Source organism: Podarcis erhardii (genome assembly GCF_964252035.2).
Source record: "Podarcis erhardii genome assembly, chromosome: 1".
Classification (NCBI taxonomy): domain Eukaryota; kingdom Metazoa; phylum Chordata; class Lepidosauria; order Squamata; family Lacertidae; genus Podarcis; species Podarcis erhardii.
The window spans coordinates 132,150,608-132,171,602 of record NC_138497.1 but is presented as its reverse complement, the minus strand read 5'-3'; the positions used below and the strand labels follow the sequence as shown (position 1 = coordinate 132,171,602).

Below are 20,995 nucleotides of genomic sequence, written 5' to 3'. Positions count from 1 at the left end.
CTCCGTGGGTAATACCGGGAGAGGTGGTCCCGTTTATGTCTTACCAAGCCCTGTAAATAATTCTTGCTATGCTGCATGCACCCCAGAAATGAGTCTAAACATAGACTGCTTATTTTAGTTCTGAAGAACCGGGAAAAACCAAAATCTGTAACAGGTACCAATTATTACAACTCACCCTGTTTCCTCCATGATGCATCCACCCCAGGATTCTGTGCACTCACATCCTTCTGAAACAAAATGAAAAATGCAAAACCAAGAATGAAAGTAGTTAAAAATATATATGAGTAATAAAAAATAAACCCTTCGCATAGCATAAAAGAGAGGAGGGTGGATAAGAAGCATTTCTGCTCCCGTATCTGTCTGAAGTGTTGAATACATCAAGCACTACATAACCAAATAAAGATATGTTTTAGGATAAAGTACCCCTAGTAGAAAATAGCTGCTGTTTTCCATTAGAGGTTCATTAACAAAATCCAGCAGAGATCATTTCTTTTCTAGTCTCTATCGTTCCTTTGCCAGCTTGAATGCAGTTTGAGCTCTCTAGCCTCTGAGTGTATGCTCAAGTCACTATGTGTCAGTTCAAGGCCAGTGCCCACATCTGCATGTCACAGTAAGTGGTAGTTTATCACAACATGAATGAGCAAGTGTAAGCCACAGCAAGCCTCAACCAAGGACATATGTTAGTTGATTTACATTCATTTCATATTTGTATTCCACTTTTCAAACAACAAATGCTGAGCTCAAAGCGGCTTGCAATAATCTCGATACCATTAAAAAACAACCAACCCTGCAATCACTGTAACATCAAACACAACAGTATATGAAACAAACAACAAGTTCCTCAAAATAATAAAGTCAATAAAGTCATAGCATCTCCTTACTCCATAACAACAAAAAATTAATTAGCTGCTGGTTATAAAATGCATTGTTTTACAACACCGCAATGGGTGGAAGCCTCATTTGCTACACAAATGGTCGTTCCAGATCCTTTATTATGAACTTTATGTGTTGAACAGAGTTGGACAAGTAAAATGTCTGCTTGTGCAAGGTGCCTCCATCTGATTTTGGTTGATCTCCTTCCCCTCTGCACACTACATCCCAGGTGTCTGCACAGAATCCAACAAACCCCAGAAGAAGATTGGTACTGGAATGGCAAGGAAAGGACAGAACAGCTGTTGCAGCCCAATCCTTTATTTACAGTGGTGCCTCGCAAGACAAAAAGAATCTGTTCCGCGAGTCTCTTCGTCTTGCGGTTTTTTCGTCTTGCGAAGCAACCCTATTAGCGGCTTAGCGGATTAGCGCTATTAGCGGCTATTAGCGGCTTAGCGGCAAAGCGGCTATTAACGGCTATTAGCGGCTTAGAAAAAGGGGGGGGGAGCGGAAAAAGTCGCAAGACTCGCAAGACGTTTTCGTCTTGTGAAGCAAGCCCATAGGGAAATTTGTCTTGCGAAGCGCCTCGAAAAACGGAAAACCCTTTCGTCTAGCGAGCGGGTTTTTCGTCTTGCGAGGCATTCGTCTTGCGCGGCACCACTGTAAACAGAGGTTGGCAAACTAAGGTCCGTGGTCTGTATATGGCCCACCAGGCTCGTTAATCCGGCCTGCGAACCTTGCAGACCCTGCCGCCCGCTCAGTCAGGCTAAACAGGTACGGAGTGGAGGCCTCGCCATGCGGAGACTGACTTCTGCGGCACGGTTTCTGATTGGCTGCAGGAAGCTCCTGCAGCCAATCAGAAGCCGTGGACGCCTCTGGGCACCGCCCCTTCCTTCCTACTGAGGCGGCCAAGTGGGAGGAAGAGACAGCGGCGCAGAGCTCTGCACCCCACCAAAACAGAGGACACTGATGTTGCCGAAGGCGAGGCGGCGGTGGCGGCTGCAGCGTGAGTGGCATCAGCGGGGGGGGGGGGGCCTTTCGGGAGGGGGTGGGTCCGGCGCCCCACAAGGTCTGAGCGACAGTGGACCGGCCCCCTCTTGAAAAAGTTTGCTGACCCCTGTTTATACAGAATGAAAAGTCCAAAATATGTAGAAGTTTTACAAATTCAATTTGTACATAAAAACAAAAGAGATCGTATGCCAAATACCTACTTGGTTTTCTGGCCCCTGGCTCCCACTGTATTCCTAAATTCTGAGCCAGACTTTGGGATAGTTCTTGTGCCATTGCCCAGGGTAGGCCATACTGTTGGAAAAGGAGATTCAGGTAGAGAGCACACCAAAGTACTATCAATTATTGCAATTTCTAGGAGAAAATGTTTGCTTAACTAGTTATTCTGTATGGAATTCACACATTAAAACAGTGGAAACATCTCACTAATCCGAATTATTTTCATGTGTGTTTAGGATCGTATCCTCAAACTCTTCACTATATGTACACTTAAACAGTAGGAACACCTGTTTCTGGAATGAAAAATGTATGTTTGGGTCCAGTTTTATTAGTGACACCTCCAAAATAATTATTTTCCCAAAATGAATACAAGAGTCTAAAAAATAAAAACAGTGTTGACACACAGTATGATAAGGTATGTTGGAGCTGGTCCATTCATATAAGTAAAACCAGCTTAAAGCTATAGTGCATGTGGAAATGTATGTTTAGGCATTGTAAATCCCCACTTCAACGTCTTGCATAAAGCCTCAACTCTCTGCACCCTTTTGTCCCATTCTACATGCAACAATATGATTTTTCCCATCTTTTGCTCATGTAGTGAATTATACATTTAACTGTTTTTGCACTGTTCCTAACAGTTACAGTCTTCATTACACTTTAAAGAATCGTACTCAACATTCTTTTTTTACAAGTAGACAGCCTTTTATGAAGCAGATAACTCTCTACTTGTTAAAATAGATAGCCTGGTACATTCTCTCTTGTTCAGAGAATGGCCCTTTACATAACTAAAGGGTTGATCAAGTACAGGTGATTTGTTGCCATGGCAGCTAATGGCCAGAGATTTCACTTGGAAGCAGTAATGTCAGTATAACATATGCTACATAGTTACCTTGTGAATAACTTTTATTTATGCAGCCAAAAGAACCCTCAATAACTCACCACAAAAACTGACACCATATAGGATAGGGAGATTCATTATTGTGTGTGAGAATACCCCAAATTCATGCAAAAATAAAACTCCAGACCACAGCTTTCCAAACTGTGTGTCGCAAAGCATTAGTGTGTCAGCTGCAGTGTGTAGGTGCTCCCCGTGCTCCTCAGGTTTGCTAGTAAAACTGAACTACTGTATTGTGAAGGAAGCAGGTGGTGCTGTGGGTTAAACCACAGAGCCTAGGGCTTGCCAATCAGAATGTCGGCGGTTCGAATCCCCGCAACGGGGTGAGCTCCCGTTGCTCGGTCCCAGCTCCTGCCAACCTAGCAGTTTGAAAGCACCTCAAAGTGCAAGTAGATAAATAGGTACCGCTCCGGCGGGAAGGTAAACGGCATTTCCGTGTGCTGCTCTGGTTCGCCAGAAGCGGCTTAGTCATGCTGGCCGCATGACCCGGAAGCTGTACTCCGGCTCCCTCGGCAGATAAAGCGAGATGAGCGCTGCAACCCCAGAGTCGGTCACGACTGGACCTAATGGTCAGGGGTCCCTTTCCCTTTACTGTATTGTGAAATGATGCATGTCTAAATGATGCAAGCCACCAACATGAAAAGTTTGGAAAGCTTTGCTCTAGACCATTTTCCTGACATCTACAATATCTGAAGGGTTACAAGTTGGCAGCTCTCAACTTCAGCCCTAGCCAGAACGCACAATGACGGGGTGTTGGGAGTTGTAGTTCAACCACATCTCTAGAGCTACAGGTTCCCCACCTTTGGTATAGAGCTTTCAAAAAACAGCAACAAATTTTGTATGTGCAGAGGACTACTTTAAGGTTATTTCACACTTAGTTGCAGGCCAACCAAAGTATCTTTCGATTTCCAACTGCAGTCAAACGACACTTTGACGCAACCATTTGGGTGCACTGACTTGAAGAAATCAAAACAGAAACGCGCGGTTCCGTTCAATGGAGGTGGAAGGATGGACACCTCATTTTCACGGATTCACCCTATTCACTGCAGGCCTTCCCCCAAGCTACCTGAAAAGCTGCTTCTTAGGTTTGGGGGATCCCCCCCCCAAGAACAATATGGGGTATGACACATAGGGCAGAAACAGCTAAAACAGGTACGACACCTTGCTTGAGAAGAAGTATTTACCTATTGCCTCAATGGCCATTTTGATTCCAATATGAGGAATCTAGGAGACAGCATGGTCCAAAAGGCCTAACGCATTAGAGAAATTCTAATTCCGGAATCTTTCTTAAAGCCTACGTTCCAAGCACAACAACCAATATTGAACTAATTGACAGAAATCAAGGCTTACAGTTTTGCAAATAATCCACAACACAGGCTTTACCCAAAGCATGCCACTTTATCAGTAGTGTACTGGACCCTTAAATGCTTGAAGATTTCCTTTCTTTTTTTTCTAATGAATAGCATTATAAAGAGAACTGATTCATCTCTCATAGAGGGTTTGTCCTGTCTTCCTTACAGTGAGATATGGCTGCCTTCAGCCTGTATTCAAGTGTTCTATGCTAAGCTGACTCTAGAATAAAAGGTCAAATTATTTTCAGTCGACTGCAATTCAGGCTTGAGACTTTTAGGAATATCTATGAAAAAAAATCTGAAATTTTTGAACATAAGACGAGAAGCACCGTTTAAAAAGAAGGTATATGACGCGGGAACTATTTCATAAATTTTCCCTTCCTCACAAGACCTTCAAAAGAGAAATGTTACCTCATTTACTCCAACACCTCTAGACACAGAACAAATTCCTCCAAAATAGCTCAGGCTGCTTCTTTTGTAATGAAATGTCACATTCCTGAAGAACAAGATAAACGAAACAATATTAAAAAGCGTTATCTCACACATTTACGATGCCCTACAAATATCTTCTTATTTGGCACATGTAAATTATTGGGAATTTCATTTCCATTACGGCCCTAGCAAGAAATGTCAAGGTCCAAGGCTGGATTCCACCCCCATGCAAAGCATGTGTTTTACTGTTGAACTAAAGTGGCTTCTCCTCTTTCAGACAACAGTAAGGAGAGGATAAAAATGATTCCACTGCATTCTGTGTTTTTTTAAAAATTATAATAATAAAATACCTAAAAGAAGCAGCATTTAAGATATACCTATGAGATATAAATAAGCATACAGAGTAAGAACTAGAAAAAGAGGCCTTCAGGAAAGAGAGACCATGTACCAAACAGAGCTTGCGCTACATACGAGAGGAGGTGTACAGCATCAGCACGCTGCTTGATGAAATTCTGTCGATATTTGGAAAAATCATGAAGCATCTGTCTTGGGTCAGGGTGGACATTTATACGATCTCTGTCCGACCAGGTTTCAACAGCAACCAAAACAACCCTGGTATTCAGCTGCTCCTTGTAAATCTGTGGGCAGATACAGGACAGGCACAGGAGTAGAACACTGGGTCAAAGCGTGCACAGTTAGCCAGTCAGAGTCAGTGGAAGGACAAAAGGGGTAAAGCAGGAGGGAAAGATTGGAATACAATTAGCCAATACACCTCCAGTCTCCTTTAAAAGAATCAACATTGCACTAAATTCAACACTGCAAATGCTTATGTAGAGCCATCTTATTTACTGCACTAGTTCTTCATCTTTCACCAACCCTACCAGTCCTAAGCTTGGGAAGCGCTGAGCATAAGACTTGCAAAGTACTTTGCGCAGCGCTTCTCAAATGCCTGACAACTAGCTGATCCCTGAGTGTGGGGATTGCAAAGCGCTTTCTGCAGTGCTTCTGAAGCACTGGTTGAAAGGCACTTGGGAAGTGAATAATAATAATAATAATAATAATAATAATAATAATAATAATAATTTATTTATATCCCACCCATCTGGCTGGGCTTCCCCAGCCATTCTGGGCGGCTTCCAAAAAAATATTAAAATACTGTAATACATCAGACATTAAAAGCTTCCCTAAACAGGGCTGCCTTCAGATGTCTTCTAAAAGTCTGGTAGTTGTTGTTCTCTTTGACATCTGGTGGGAGGGCGTTCCACAGGGAGGGAGCCACTACCGAGAAGGCCCTCTGCCTGGTTCCCTGTAATTTGGCTTCTCGCAGTGAGGGAACCGCCAGAAGGCCCTTGGTGCTGGACCTCAGTGTCCGGGTAGAAAGATGGGGTGGAGACACTCCTTCAGATATACTGGACCGAGGCTGTTTAGGGCTTTAAAGGTCAGCACCAACACTTTGAATTGTGCTCGGAAACGTACTGGGAGCCAATGCAGGTCTTTCAAGACCAGTGTTATATAGTCTCGGCGGCCGCTCCCAGTCACCAGTCTAGCTGCCGCATTCTGTATTAGTTGTAGTTTCTGGGTCACCTTCAAAGGTAGCCCCACGTAGAGCGCATTGCAGTAGTCCAAGCGGGAGATAACTAGAGCATGCACCACTCTGGCAAGGCAGTCCGCAGGCAGTGGTGCAGAAGAGGCTTTGAAGGCACTGCCAATTGGTAGTAAGTGTCCTTTTGGCGCAACCCCTTACTTGCCCCTCAGATGACATCAGATGCAGGGAAGGTAGACACGGGTTGGCCCAAGCATTCTTGTGAGCCCAATGAGCGGGTGCTGGCTGGCCCAAATAGGTCTTCAGGCTGGAGGTTCCCTAACTGATTTAGTTCCTACAGTACGCTGTGGGAAATGCTGTGTAAAGCCCCACAGATCACTTCGGGAAGAGGCAGAGGAAGAGGAGTGTAACTACATGCTGCTCAAGCCGGACTCCTTCCTTGGCTCAGCAGAACGCTCGCTAAGCTCTAATACAAACAACAAGGGAATGTTCAGTGAGATTGGACGTTCAGAGCTTGGAAAGTTCAGCGGAGCGGGAGCAGAGCAATATTCCTTCCTACAAGTCCAACACAATTGCCTACCGTACAAATCTGGAAGCTGCCCTAATTGAGGTGGTACTCCAGAGGAATAATGTAGAATGTGATATAGTAGTCTGTGCACCACCACGGCACCCCAACCTTTCCCAACTCTATTGCAAATCTGCCCCTGGTTAAGGGATGAGGGGCAAGGAGGAAACTGCTCTGTGTATGTTCGAGGGTGCAGACGTAAAGTATTTGTCCTGGAATCCTATCTTTGTGTGTGGGTACATTTAAAAATAAGATTTTACTTTAGTGTGCCATTTAGTTTCATAAACTTATCCAGTTAGTCGGGGTGGAATTCTGGAGGAGGCCCAGCCTACCTAATTATTAATATCATGGGGTCTCACAGCATTTAACCTTAAGTTTAACAGAAGACCATAACAATATTTAGAAAATTATGTTAATCAAGGTATTATATACAGAGACACCATTATTACAGTAGGCTCCACATCACTTCAGGTTTGTTGTCGCATGTTTCTTTGGATTGTGTCTTGGCCCAGGTGATGTGTTGATGTCTCATATAACTTTTGGTGACCTACTTATTGAACTGAACTGGTCTTGGGTGGCAACTTCTAAATGACCGCTGAAAACTTTTCTATTCTGCCATTAAGAGTACTGTATTTTTCCATGTATAAGACAACCTTTTTTCTGTTGTTTTTTTTTAAAATAAATTGAGGGTTGTCTTATATGCTAAGTAAGCGAGGGCTGGTGCTGCAGCGGTAGCAGGGAAATGTCGGAGAGGAGGCTGCTTACCTGCTCTTCCAGGCTTAGGAAGAGTATTTGGTGAGTGCCAGTATGCACTGGCTCCCGGTGGAGTACAGGGTCAGATTTAAGGTGCTGCTTTTGACCTTTAAAGCCCTTCACAGCCTAGGACCCTCGTATCTACGGGACCGCCTCTCCCGGTATGCCCCACGGAGAGCCTCAAGGTCCATAAATAGCAACACCCTAGTGGTCCCAGGCCCTAAGGAAGTTAGATTAGCTTCAACCAGAGCCAGGGCCTTTTCAACACTGGCTCCGGCCTGGTGGAACGCTCTGCCTCATGAGACCAGGGCCCTGCAGGATCTGATTTCTTTCCGCAGGGCCTGTAAGACAGAGTTGTTCCACCTGGCCTTTGGCTTGGAGCCAATTTGATTCCCTCCCCCTCTTTCTTTTTCCTTTCTCCTCCTGTGATGAGGCTGCATTTTAATATTTTAATGTTTCAATATTTTAATGTTGTATTTTAATCTTGTTTTTAAGTTGTATTCATTCAACTTGTTTTTATTATTGCTTGTTAGTCGCCCTGAGCCCGGCCTTGGCTGGGGAGGGCGGGGTATAAAAATTAGTACTACTGCTATTATTATTATTATTATTATTATTATTATGCGGTGTATTATGGCACCAGTTCCGTCAGCCAGAGCGGGGGATCATCAAAAAGCTGCTCAACAGCTCAGTGAACTTACAAAAGAAGCTAAACAACTGTTGAGGGCTCCCAAAAATAGGGGTCGTCTGATACATGGGCTCGTGTTATACACGGAAAAATACGGTACATCCCCCACAATGGTCTTTTGATGTTTCATTTTTAATTTGTTTCTGCTTTTAACTTATTGTAATTTTATTGTTCGGTTTTGGTTTTACTGTATATTGTTGTAAACCGCTGGTTTTTTGTTTGTTTGTTTGTTTAATGATACAGCAGGATGTAAATAAAATGAGCACTAAAAAGTCACAAGTGGAACCTGTAGCAAAATGCTGCAGCATGGAGCGCTCCCGCTCATTATTCCATTTGGCCTGCAGAAACCTTTTCCAGGACACTTTATTACATTCTCCTTTCCTAGTTTTTAGTTGTAGCCTCCCCACCACCACACACCCAGTCAGTCAGAGTTCTGTGAACGCTAATCATACCTAGTCCTCACTGTTTTGGGGTATCTGATAGACCCACCCAGCCCAATTTTTAATATTGGAGATCTACAGAGGTTCCTCCAGGGCTACTGATAACTCCCTTTTGGCTACATAAGGATTAGTAGGATTGCCATTGGGTATATACTGGTTCGTGCTCCCAAGGTTGTGGAAGTTTACATCCTCTGTCACCACTATTTTCATCCCAACGTCTGCAAAGTCAAATGTTGAATCATGAGGCATTAATTGTACCAATTATTGCAATACTTACAGCATCCACTAGATTTACCACAGATTTCGCGAAGTTGTTTGTGTAAGCATGGGATGATCGGTGCTTTTTAAACTAGAAGAAAAATGTTAAATCATAATTTGATCTCCTGGCAATGCAAAGAACAAACAGCGGCTCTGCTAATCAGTGTTTTCCTCTTGAACTGCTAATGTTTATGGAATTCACAAGCATTTGTGTCACGAAAAAAAGGGGGAGAACTACTATAAAATAGTTAACTGCAACAACTTTCCCCCATCAGTTTCACTTTGAAAATATATTTAATTCCTGGAGCTAGTGGTCCCATGTCTCCTTTGCATTTGCTCTCAATTCCGCCTTTAAGTGCAACAATACTATTGCGAGGCTGTGAATCAGACTATCAAAACAGATTTATATATTACTTGGAAAAAATTATATACCACTTAATCACAAAACTATATAACCTGTGTACATAATAAAATTATTGATAAAAGCAGCTATTATTCACAGTACGGTGAAAAAACAAGTATACATACTAAAACACAGATAAAATCAGTAAAGTGTTTAAAACGGAACATGATAACTAAATTATGTAGGCCTTAAGGGGTAGGGAACATTTTTGGCTTCACAGGCCGGATCCTTATCAGGATCAGTCTCAGGTGCCAAATTAGATGGGTGGTCAGGGCCAGGGCAATCTGAACATAAATCAAGAAGGTGACAATTTATCTTATTTTCCTTGGCCTAAGATGTATATTTTTAGAACCAACAATATTCTTGTGATTGTAATTTGTTTTAAACTATTTTTAATGCTGCATTTTAAATTGTTCTGAGCCACCTAGAGCCTTAAGGCGAAGGATGGGTAATAAATGAAGATAACAACAGCAAAACTTTGGATTTATCATTTATCATCATTTATCATTTCTTTCCTACCCCTCCTCCTGAAAGGTAGGATTTCAGTAACTGTAATAAATACAGGAAGTTGTATCAGTAAATAACATTTGCAGCAGAAAATAAGTGTAAAGAAGAGGGCATATTGTAACTAAATTAGATAACAATAGAATTAATTAGTACAGCCAGCTTACCATTTTATAGTCATTAACAATCATGAGCTCCAAGTATTTCATTTCTTCAAATATGCCACGGGAAACCTGAAGGATTTTAAAAGCTATAGTTGGATTTTTAAAAATGAATTTAGGGTTGCTTTATCACTTACAATGCAATGCTGTTCTGTGTACCTAAACCTGATTCAACTGAAATCTCTCAAGGGTTTAGGATGATATATTTTAATGACAGCATTTCTAACTATAATATATTCATTTCATTGGCACGTTTGTTCTTCTGATCTGTTCCATGGCCATTTTACAAATTATATCCATTGGAGTGGAGCTTAAACCTTATTAAGAAGTCCCAAGCTTAGTCCCTGGCATCTTCAGTCAATAATACCTAAGGCATTGGGCAGTGGTTGCTGGTGCTCACTGGGACTAGTAAGGGGAAAGGCAGAGGGGCCAACAGTTAGTGGAGCCAGAGCAAATGACTGGCAGAGCCAACCGATACTAGCTTTGTCCCTATCCTTCCCCCTGCCACAAGAGCAACACCAAGGCTATCGGGGAGGAAGCTGATAGCCAGGGCTACCCCCTGCCCTGGGCTGGTTGCAGGTAAAAGGGCAGGCAAGTGCTAGCTGAAGGCCAGGTTAATGGGGCATTGCCCCATTTGCCCTAACAGAGCAGCCTCCACTGTTAAGAGCTGTGAAAGGGCTCTGCCTGGAATCTGATACAGTACCAGTCAGCGTAGTACAGTGGTACCTCGGGTTACATACGCTTCAGGTTACAGACTCCGCTAACCCAGAAATAGTGCTTCAGGTTAAGAACTTTGGTTCAGGTTGAGAACAGAAATTGTGCTCCGGCGGTGCAGCAGCAGCAGGAGGAACCATTACCTAAAGCGGTGCTTCAGGTTAAGAACAGTTTCAGGTTAAGAACGGACCTCCAGAAAGAATTAAGTACTTAACCCGAGGTACCACTGTACTGTTGATCTGACATTCATAAGGCATAATGCAGTGTCATATGTTTAGTCATTCCTGCCTGGCAGTGCAAAACAGGGGTCTTCAACGTGGCACCCACACATGCCAGTGTGCCCACCAGTACATTCAGTGGCACCCAGTGGAAGGTATCTCCTCAAAAATACACATTACACGAGAGACCGCTCTTCCTGCTCAGTTTCTGTTTGCTCTGGCTCGGCCTCTCCTACACTGAACACCCCTCCCTTCAACATACCAACACTACACTGGGTGTCAGGATTAGACAACCACCTTCCCTTCTGCTCTGATCATGTGGGAGGTGCCGAAAGCTTCCTTCTGTGAGCATGTGCAGTAGAGGCTGATGTGGGTGCCTTTTCAGCCACTGATGGGAGAGGCCACACCATTTTGTGGTCCTATCTTTTTTCTGCTCTTACAGACATAGCAGCCATTTTGTGCTATGCCATGCTCCCCACTCTGGCCATTTTGAGACTGGTGGCACGATCTTAAAACTTCAGTGCGCCTGTTGGTCCCCCCAAAATTGGCAACCCCTGGTGTAAAAGGCTCTAATTCTATATTAAGATTAAAATCTAAATAATACATTCCAGCAGCAAATGGTGATTTAGCTAACTCAGTATTTCAGGATTAAATTATAATTTTCTTCATTCTTTACACCAGCTTTTTGTGCACCATTTGATGATATCATTAGTGATTTACATAACAATTCAATTTGATCTCTGTACGCACACCGCCTTTTCTTTTGCATCTTTCAAAATTGTTGACTTGTTTCTGGGTTAAATATGCAATTACGGACTGTACGCTGGGTCTCTTCAATCTTTACTGGTAGGAAACAGCAAATCATCAATCTGAGTGCAGCTACATATCCAATGTAAGATAACTTTAGCTTCTGCCTCTTTTCTCTTATGCCAGGAACATACATGAAGTGAATACACGTATTTGAAAATTGTGTTACTGGTAACACTCACAGCTCTCCTCCTTCTTTTCCGTCTTAGCCATTGCAACTCAGACAGAAAGGGCCATTCAGAAGTAGAGTCATAATCTATGGAAGAAAAAAACAATAGAAAAGAAGTTTCAGCTTCATGGGATATTACCCATAGCTTTATCAAATTGGCCAATAAATCAATTTCCTGTGCACCTAACAGTTTGTGTCTCCTTTCCACCCTTGCACTGGCGCTTCTCCTGTTTCTCCTCTCAGATGGACTCCATCCTTTGTTTCCCCAAGATCTGGTAACCTAGAGGTCTATTTCAAATCTGCCATTCTTAGCCATGTTGTGCAAGCAAACTGCGGTGCTTCTTGAAGAAATGGGCTGTCTAGATCTATATATTTTTTCTGGCCTTCAATACAGGGCTGGCCTTACCACTACTGCTGTCTCAAATTGCAATTGCAGGGGTCATATGTAGGGAGCAGCAGATTAGCTTACAAAATCAGCTGTGCTGTCCCCCAAATTCTCTATCTTCACCCTTTAAAAAAAGGCTAAAAACCTGTCTATTTAGACATGATTTTTGTTGTTTAATGTGCTTAGCTGACAACTTTATTTACTGCTGTTTACCAAAATTGTTCTCAGACACAGTTTCTCCATGTAGATCTTTCACCTTGGAACCACTGAACGGCCTCCTTAATTCTATTCCTGGTGTCCATGACTACCCAAAATCACACACTGATTCACACTGCCAGTGCTTCATCAGTTGTGGCATCAGAGGACACAGAGTCCAGCTAACTAGAAATCAAAAAGGGACAGATTCCTCCAGAGAATCAGTATGGGTAGCAATACCAGAACCAGAGAGTAATTTACTACTGGGGTTTAACTACTGAACCCCTGACCAAAAAATTATATAGATGAAAAAGCTACACATTTTGAAATGCAACAGTTCCATGAGCACTGGCAAAAATATTTTAAATAACCGGAATGTGATTTCCTCATCTGTAGATGCCAATGAAATCCTAACATTTTCACCATTAAGGTAAATATCAGGTTGTCACTAAAAATGATTATTATTTTTTGAAAAAGAAAAACGGATATTTTAAGAAAGGAAGATCATCAACCATATTGCTTATGTCTACCTAGTTCTGCAGGACACAGGTGGCGCTGTGGGTTAAACCACAGAGCCTAGGACCTGCCAATCAGAAGGTCGGCGGTTCGAATCCCTGCGACGGGGTGAGCTCCTGTTGCTCGGTCCCTGCTCCTGCCAAACCTAGCAGTTCAAAAGCACGTCAAAGTGCAAGTAGATAAATAGGTACTGCTGCAGCGGGAAGGTAAACGGCGCTTCCATGCGCTGCTCTGGTTCGCCAGAAGCAGCTTAGTCATGCTGGCCACATGACCCAGAAGCTGTACGCCGGCTCCCTTGGCCAATAAAGTGAGATGAGCGCCGCAACCCCAGAGTCGGCCATGACTGGACCTAATGGTCAGGGGTCCCTTTACCTTTACCTAGTTCTGCAGGGAAATTGAGCACGTTGGTCTCATTCAGGCAGAGCTAGCCCACCCATAAGGCAGGGTGAGGCAGCTGTGTCTGGTGGCACCCCTCCAAGGCATCATCCACTTTCTGTTGCCTAGCTGGCTTCCCCGAATCTAGGGGCAGAGAGGGACTGGTGGCAAAGCTCTGTGGAACACCTCCCCTCCTGCTGAGTTGGTAAAAGGGGGGGGGTCCGCCACCCAGTTTCGCAGCCAAGCCAGGGAGGGGGGAATCTCCCCTTCGGCCCACCCTCCATCACGGCAACAAGGTGCTTCACCTAAGGTGCTGAAACCCCTCAGGTCACCCCTGCCTCCAGGCATTCTTCAGAAGTGTGGGAGAATAATGCATGGAGAGCGAGCAGAAGCATATTCACCAGACCCACCCTCCAAGTCCCCAACTCCACCGACTCCACCTCCCCACCTTTGCTCATTCAGAAGGAAGGACTGAAAGGAGAGTTTTCACATGTTTGGCTAAACATGCTTATAATCACCCCCACAATCAGGAACCCTGGTTACACGAGGCTCTTAACCACAGGAAGGATTCTTAAGTGTGTTCTCCAAATGTGCAAAGGATCCCTCTTCAGATCTTCTGCTCAATATGCCACACTCAGGGTTGGAAACAGTAAGGATGGAGACACTGATGGAAACAGGCACAGTCCTGCTCCACCTCCGCATTTTATTTCTGCACACATTCAAAGAACATCCGAAGAGGTTTCTAATGCTGCAGCATTCAAATACAGACAACCACCAATTGTTTCAGCCCTTGTAGTAGTAGTAGTAGTAGTAATAATAATAATAATAATAATAATAATAATAATAATAATAATAATATTTATACCCCGCCCATCTGACTGAGTTTCCCCAGCCACTCTGGGCGGCTTCCAATCAAGTGTTAAAAACAATACAGCATTAAACATTAAAAACTTCCCTAAACTTCCTTTCTGTTACAGCAGAAAGTTAAATGATTTATAACTGACAAAGTCGTTGCACAGTGGTACCTCAGGTTAAGTACTTAATTCGTTCCGGAGGTCCGTACTTAACCTGAAACTGTTCTTAACCTGAAGCATCACTTTAGCTAATGGGGCCTCCTGCTGCTGCCGCGCCACCGGAGCACAATTTCTGTTCTCATCCTGAAGCAAAGTTCTTAACCTGAAGCACTATTTCTGGGTTAGCAGAGTCTGCAACCTGAAGCATATGTAACCTGAAGCGTATGTAACCTGAGGTACCACTGTATAGCATTAAATATCACTGCAACAGGGTATCAAAAGTCCCATACCAAGGTCTTCCAATTGCTTGGAAGTATTTGTTCCCAATGTCCTCTGGATGACATGTGGTCTACCTGTACTTCTCTGTAACAAAAGAGAAAAACAGGTCTGTCAATCATGGGACAAATTCAAGCTCAAGACATTCTAATTTATGGAATATTGTTCATGGGTATGAAGCTCTGCCCTTTAAATTAACTAATATTGCAACAACAATTAATCCAAATGTGCAAAGCCACACTACGAGATATAGTGAGGAATTCAATGTCATGCCATTATTATTGTTCTGTCTGGCAAGCAGCAATGCTTGTGCTGATGAAACAATCTCCCCTCTCCTTCCGTCATGGACTTGGCTAGATGCAGAGGAGTCGGGGGGGGGAGGCACCAGCTGGGGAACCCTTAAAAGAACCCCCAGGGAAAGAAGGCTCAGAGCCAGCAGACTGGAGGTGGGATGACAGTAAGCAGTTAGATAGAGAAGACTGGGAGGAGGAAGTTTCGGAAGCTGAAGAGGAAACAGGGTTTAGTGAGCAGGAAGAGGCTGGGGCAGAGAGCCTCACATGCATCTGTATCTATTTTCCACACCACATCTTCAGATACAAGGGAATAGTCCTGATCCTCTGAAGTTTGCCTAAAGTCTATCTACTGAATCAGAGCTTCCCTGAAGCTGGAAGCCTTCAAGGGAAAAGGGGAATCTGATTTATGTACAACTGACTTTGTTTGCTATATTTGAATATTCATTACCTTATTTAAAGACTAAAGAATAATCTTCATATTCTATGAATATGCATTTAGATGACAAAAGTCTCTGAAACCTGGATTCTCCTGCTGATTGCTGGCAAGATGTTTCTGAACTTCAGTCATATATGTGTCCATTTTTGTTTATCAGGTTGTAATTTAAGCAAGCAAATAATCACCTCCCCCTTTTTTGTTTCCCCGCCCCGTTCTTTTGTAAGCTGAAATATAACTTTAAATCTGAGCATTTGCATCTATTTCAAAATATTAACTGCAAATGAGTACTACTATATGTGTAGATGGAATTGCAGTTTGCAAACATTACTAACCTACAGAATTCTTATCTTCTATTCAAGCCTATCAGTTAACAAACCAAAACAACACCTACATAGCTCAGTATTAACTTACCGTACTGTGAGTCAATTCCAAAGGCTCTATCAAATATAGGTAATAACTATCTTCAAACATACCACTAGAATATAAGAAAAAACATAGATTTAAGATAATCAAGTCAAGGAAGCTATACCAGAGTAGGCATTTACAGAATCATCAGTACTGTTTCAGACTGGAATATCTGAGTACAGAGCCCATCAATTTATTTAATATAGTTATAAGACTGTTTAGGGCAAACACTCCCAAAGAGGCTTCAAAAACCATTAAGCAATATATAAAACATAATCTTAAAACCAGAAAAAAATGAATAGTGATACCCATCAATCAGTAAAATAACATAATAAATAAAAAAAATAAAAAAATTGTCCATAAGCACCTTAGAGACCAACTAAGTTTGTTCTGGGTATAAACTTTTGTGAGCATGCACACTTCTTCAGATACACTGAAACAAAAGTCACCAGACCCTTATATATACAGTAGCACCTCTGGATGTGAACAGGATCCGTTCTGGAGCCCCGTTCACATCCTGAAGCAAATGCAACCCGCGTCTGTGCATGTCGCGATTCACCGCTTCTGCGCATGATGTCATTTTGAGCGTCTGCGCATGCACAAGCAGCAAAACCCGGAAGTAACGTGCTCTGTTACTTCCGGGTCGCCGTGGAGCACAACCCAAAAATGCTTAACCTGAAGCTACTTCAACCCGAGGTATGACTGTAGTGGGAGGGTTTATATACTGAAAACTATGGCAAGACCTGGTCTGAATATTGGATTCTTGTCTCATTACACATGCTAAAGCTGTTTCTGGTCATCTGCATACTATCCTTGCTTTTTCCTGTAGGACTAATTGCAGTCGTTAACAGTCGTCAACAGGTTTACTATACCCATTGAGTCAATCACACATCTCCTACTACCCTCCTGAGTAAAATCCCACCCCACCCTACCACAAAATATAAGTGTCCGGTGACTTCTGTTTCAGTGTATCTGAAGTGTGCATGCACACAAAAGCATATACCCAGAACAAACCTTGCTGGTCTCTAAGGTGCTACCAGACTATTTTTTAATTTTTTATTTCGTCTGTGTCAGACCAACACGGCTACCTACCTGAAATTAAAATAACATACCGTATTTTTCGCTACATAAGACACACTTTTTTCCTCTTAAAATCTAAGGGGAAATGTCTGTGCATCTTATGGAGCGAATGTGTGGCCCCTGGGGCTGGGGGGGGACAGGACCCGGGCTTCCCCCGCCAGCCCCAACCTGCTTTTTGGGGCTGGGGGTGGGGGAAACCTGGGCTTCCCCCGACAAGCTCCTGAGCAGCTCTGGGGTAGCCCTTGAAGCCTCCGCAGGGCAGCGGGGAGCCTTCATCCTGCTGCCCTGGGGAGGCTTCGCGCGGCTATCCCTGGCTTTTGCGGGAGGTGTGGGAAGGGACAGAGCAAGGCTCTCTCACTTCCCCCACCTCCCGCAAAAGTCCCCAAGAGCTGCATATTTTTTTCCCTTGAATTCCCCCCCCTCAAAAAAAAGTAGGTGCGCCTTATGGTCAGGTGCGCCTTATGGAGCGAAAAACACGGTAGTTTAAAATATGGGTATCTAGGAAGATTCCCGTAGTTCATCCAAGCATTCACATCGGCTGTTCACCTTTGATTGAACTGGAAATAAATCTGAGGCTCCCCAAATAACCCCTTCCTGACCACCCACCCTGTGCACCTTTTCTGCGAGCCTCTCATCTTCCTCCACAATTCCTTAAAGCATTCACTGACTGTGAGGTGGCAGCAGAAGCATCAGAGGGGCTCATCCAGAGAGGGAGACTCCCCCCCCCCATCCCATCCAGTAACTATGTTGCAACTATACAGGGCCATCTTAAGCATATTCGCCGCCATGGTGCAAAGATCCCTCCGGCGCCCCCCCTCCCCCAGAGTTGTTGATCTTTTTAAAGGGGGGGCCCTAAAGTTTTTTAGGAAAGGCTGCTCCCGCCCTCGCGCTGCTGCTCGAGCACGGCTGGGCATCGGCTCCTGTGGTGGGATCAAGGTGTGGGGCTGGGCAGCCGGGCACGATGGGGGCGGCACAGGAGCCAGGCAGGGGTCTCGTCTGGGCAGGGACAGGCGAAGCGAACAAGGCCGTCTATATCAATGCAGCGTAGAAGCACGCTCACTCGGCCGCAGTTTCGCCAACCTTGCTTGGGGAGGAAGGCAGGTAGGAGAGAGCTTGACTGGGAGAGGATCGGGCAGGGGAAGGAAATACGGTTCGTGTGAAGGAGTGCAGAGGTGCTGGGGGCAGCGGGAGGAGGCAGGCTCCGTGCATGGCGGTGGAGAAGCCAGGGAAGGAGGGAGGGGGCAGCAGTTGCAGCGTGTAGCCTCGAGCGTGGGGATCTTTTGAGGTAGAGTGGATGGGGGGGGGGAGGTGATAGAGTCACGTTGATTATGCACAGAGCTTAGGATGCAAGCACACACCACGCAGCCGAGGAGGTGGTGTGTCGCAGAGCCAGCGGAGAGAGCTCCAGTGTGATGGCCTCGGATTCGGACTCGGATGCTGAACCTAAGGAATCTCAGCCTGCACAGGATTCCCCGCCTCCAGAACCAGCTGAGCTGGGGCTTGAGCCTGAAGGGTCCTCACCTGTGCTGGATCCTCAGGAGCAGGCACCAGCTGAGTCTGCTCTGGCTCCTGAGGTGATGGAGGAGCCATTGCCTGCAGGTGCTCCACTCTCAGCCCCGTCAGGGGAAGCTGAGGTTGCCTCTGGGTCTGGTAACCCTCCAGCCTCTCCTGAACTGCAGAGGCTCAGGGCAGAGAGGCGGAGGGAACTAAGTTCCTGCAGGAGGAGTGCTCGCCTCCAGGCCAGGAGAGACGAGTCACCTGTGGACCGGGGCCACCCTATGCCTCAGGGCAGATAAAAGCCAGCCAGCCCCAGTCCAAGTTGCGGGAGCAACATTGTTGGTAGCCTGTTCCTGCCTGCACCCTGTCCTGCTTTTCTGCTGGAGCTCCTGACTCACCCGACTCCCTGCCTTGGACCCAGCGTCAGCTTTGATGGACTGCCTCCATACTGCACCCTCGACCTCGGACTGGACTCGGACCTCGCCTCACGGTTAACCCTTGGGACCAGCACATCTGGACTGCGGGAAAGCATCCGGAGCCTTCCCGCCTCAGACGGGTGCTGGGCTGGAGGCACGCAGACACCAAGCCCCTGCTCCGCCTCGCTTACCTCCCCACTCTCCCCTCCCCAGACGCTTCGCCTGGCGCCCTCCACCGCATTGCGCCCTGGTTCGCTGCACCACTATGCCCAATGGTAAAGACGTCCATGCAACTACATAAACTAGCAAGATTCCTGAATTGCAGGGAGTTCGACTTGGGATGCCTTCCAACTCTAAAGTTCTATGGTTCTGTGATAATACCAGTACTTACTGGAGTCCATTGCATGTTGAAAGCGCAGCTTTGGAGTTCTCGACACCTCTGATGTTCCCATGATAGTAACAGTGTTCTCCTCCCTGAGGAATAAAATGGACAACTTCATTTAAGGTTTTTGCAATTTGTTTATAAAAGGGTTAGCGTTCACCTGGACTGTATAAGGTAAGTGATCGCTTGGGTGTAAGCATAAAGGCTATACAAAGCAAAAAGCATGTCGTCTTGAATTCCAGCATTTTTAAGGAAAGTACAAGAAGCATGTATTTATCCTAAATGAAACAAACAAACAAAAAGCTACACTGAATTAAAGCAGTTCTAAACAGACTTGGTAGTGATTCATCTAAACTTTCCACTCAGTGGGTAGGATTAGAATTTTTAAGAATTCAAACCTTTAACTAATGTTTCGAAGGAAAGTTCTTGAGGAATCATCAGTCCTATATTCTAATAAACTATAGACGTATCTGCTTCATTTATGATGTTTTAAGAGCCAAAATACCTACTAATATGTTTTTATAATAATAATAATAATAATAATAATAATAATAATAATAATCCATTGTTCTTTTAAAAGGAGAGCACAATATTTACAGAAGAGTTAGAAATACAGTCAATTGACTGATAATCTAGGAGTCTGTGGTTTAAGCAGTGGTTTTTTCCTGGGAGGACACATACCCCTAAACATTTTGTGAATCTTTGTAGTTTTGTCCATTTACTGTATTTATTTTCCCCAATTTGAACTATAAAATGGTGATTTTCTCAAGTTAAAATGAGAGTACCTCTAAACGTTTTTGGGGGGTTTTTTTTAGAAAAAAGCACTGGATTTAAGTAATATGATGTATAATCTGAATCTATTATACAGTGGTACCTCGGGTTAAGTACTTAATTCATTCTGGAGGTCCGTTCTTAACCTGAAACTGTTCTTAACTTGAAGCACCACTTTAGCTAATGGGGCCTCCTGCTGCTGCTGCGCTGCCAGAGCATGATTTGTGTTCTCATCCTGAAGCAAAGTTCTTAACCTGAAGCACTATTTCTGGGTTAGCGGAGTCTGCAACCTGAAGCATATGTAACCTGAAGCGTATGTAACCTGAGGTACCACTGTATTTCTATCTGAAACCAGAGTTGCTATCTTCACTTTGTTTTCTAAGATCAATGAATAAAATAAAGATCTCTGGAAAACACTGCCCTGTGAGAGGAAGAACAAAATAATGATTACTAGCTTATCAAGAAAGTAAATGACAAAGCAAATTAGCCAGATATGCAATGATGTACTTATTCTCTCTGGTCACTAAGGAACACAGGAAGTGCATACTACTAACTCTACTCTGGCACAAAAATGTTAAGAAAACAGAAGGCCCAAATGCCTCTGCAGTCAGCCAGTGCTTTCAGTAAAATTGTATGCTATGGTTTGCGCATTCAAATGACTTATTGCAAAGGTCACAAAGAAGCAATTATATGCTGGTCTTGCAGCAATTATTTCTAAATTATTTCATCTCAGTTTCAAGTCTCCACATATGGGCAATTTGAATTTAAATTAAAAAATTAATTAAAATCTTTCCTTAAATTAAATATTAAAGGGCTATATTTGACCTTCAGGGTAATAGATCAGTTCTGCATTTGGGGGATGTAATGATACCTGCTATGGAACACACGATTTCAAGGTTCTTCAAATCAACTGAGTCTGTAAATATCCTCAAGGAAATCTAGATCAAGTTACTGCAGCA

The 20,995-nt window shown here is 44.0% G+C and overlaps 1 protein-coding gene across 1 annotated transcript in view; it reads right to left on the bottom strand.

The window, feature by feature from the left end:
- Positions 1 to 20,995, bottom strand: part of ADAM23 (ADAM metallopeptidase domain 23) — a gene marked incomplete at its 5' end in the record, with an annotated part of 64,590 nt that overhangs the window by 34,124 nt on the left and 9,471 nt on the right. The window contains 10 exons of the mRNA XM_081856391.1: positions 176 to 224; positions 2,082 to 2,172; positions 4,756 to 4,840; positions 5,248 to 5,414; positions 9,040 to 9,111; positions 10,095 to 10,160; positions 12,010 to 12,083; positions 14,771 to 14,843; positions 15,897 to 15,960; positions 19,275 to 19,357. Coding sequence (XP_081712517.1) covers positions 176 to 224; positions 2,082 to 2,172; positions 4,756 to 4,840; positions 5,248 to 5,414; positions 9,040 to 9,111; positions 10,095 to 10,160; positions 12,010 to 12,083; positions 14,771 to 14,843; positions 15,897 to 15,960; positions 19,275 to 19,357 — 824 coding nt within the window. The remainder of the gene's footprint in view (positions 1 to 175; positions 225 to 2,081; positions 2,173 to 4,755; positions 4,841 to 5,247; positions 5,415 to 9,039; positions 9,112 to 10,094; positions 10,161 to 12,009; positions 12,084 to 14,770; positions 14,844 to 15,896; positions 15,961 to 19,274; positions 19,358 to 20,995) is intronic.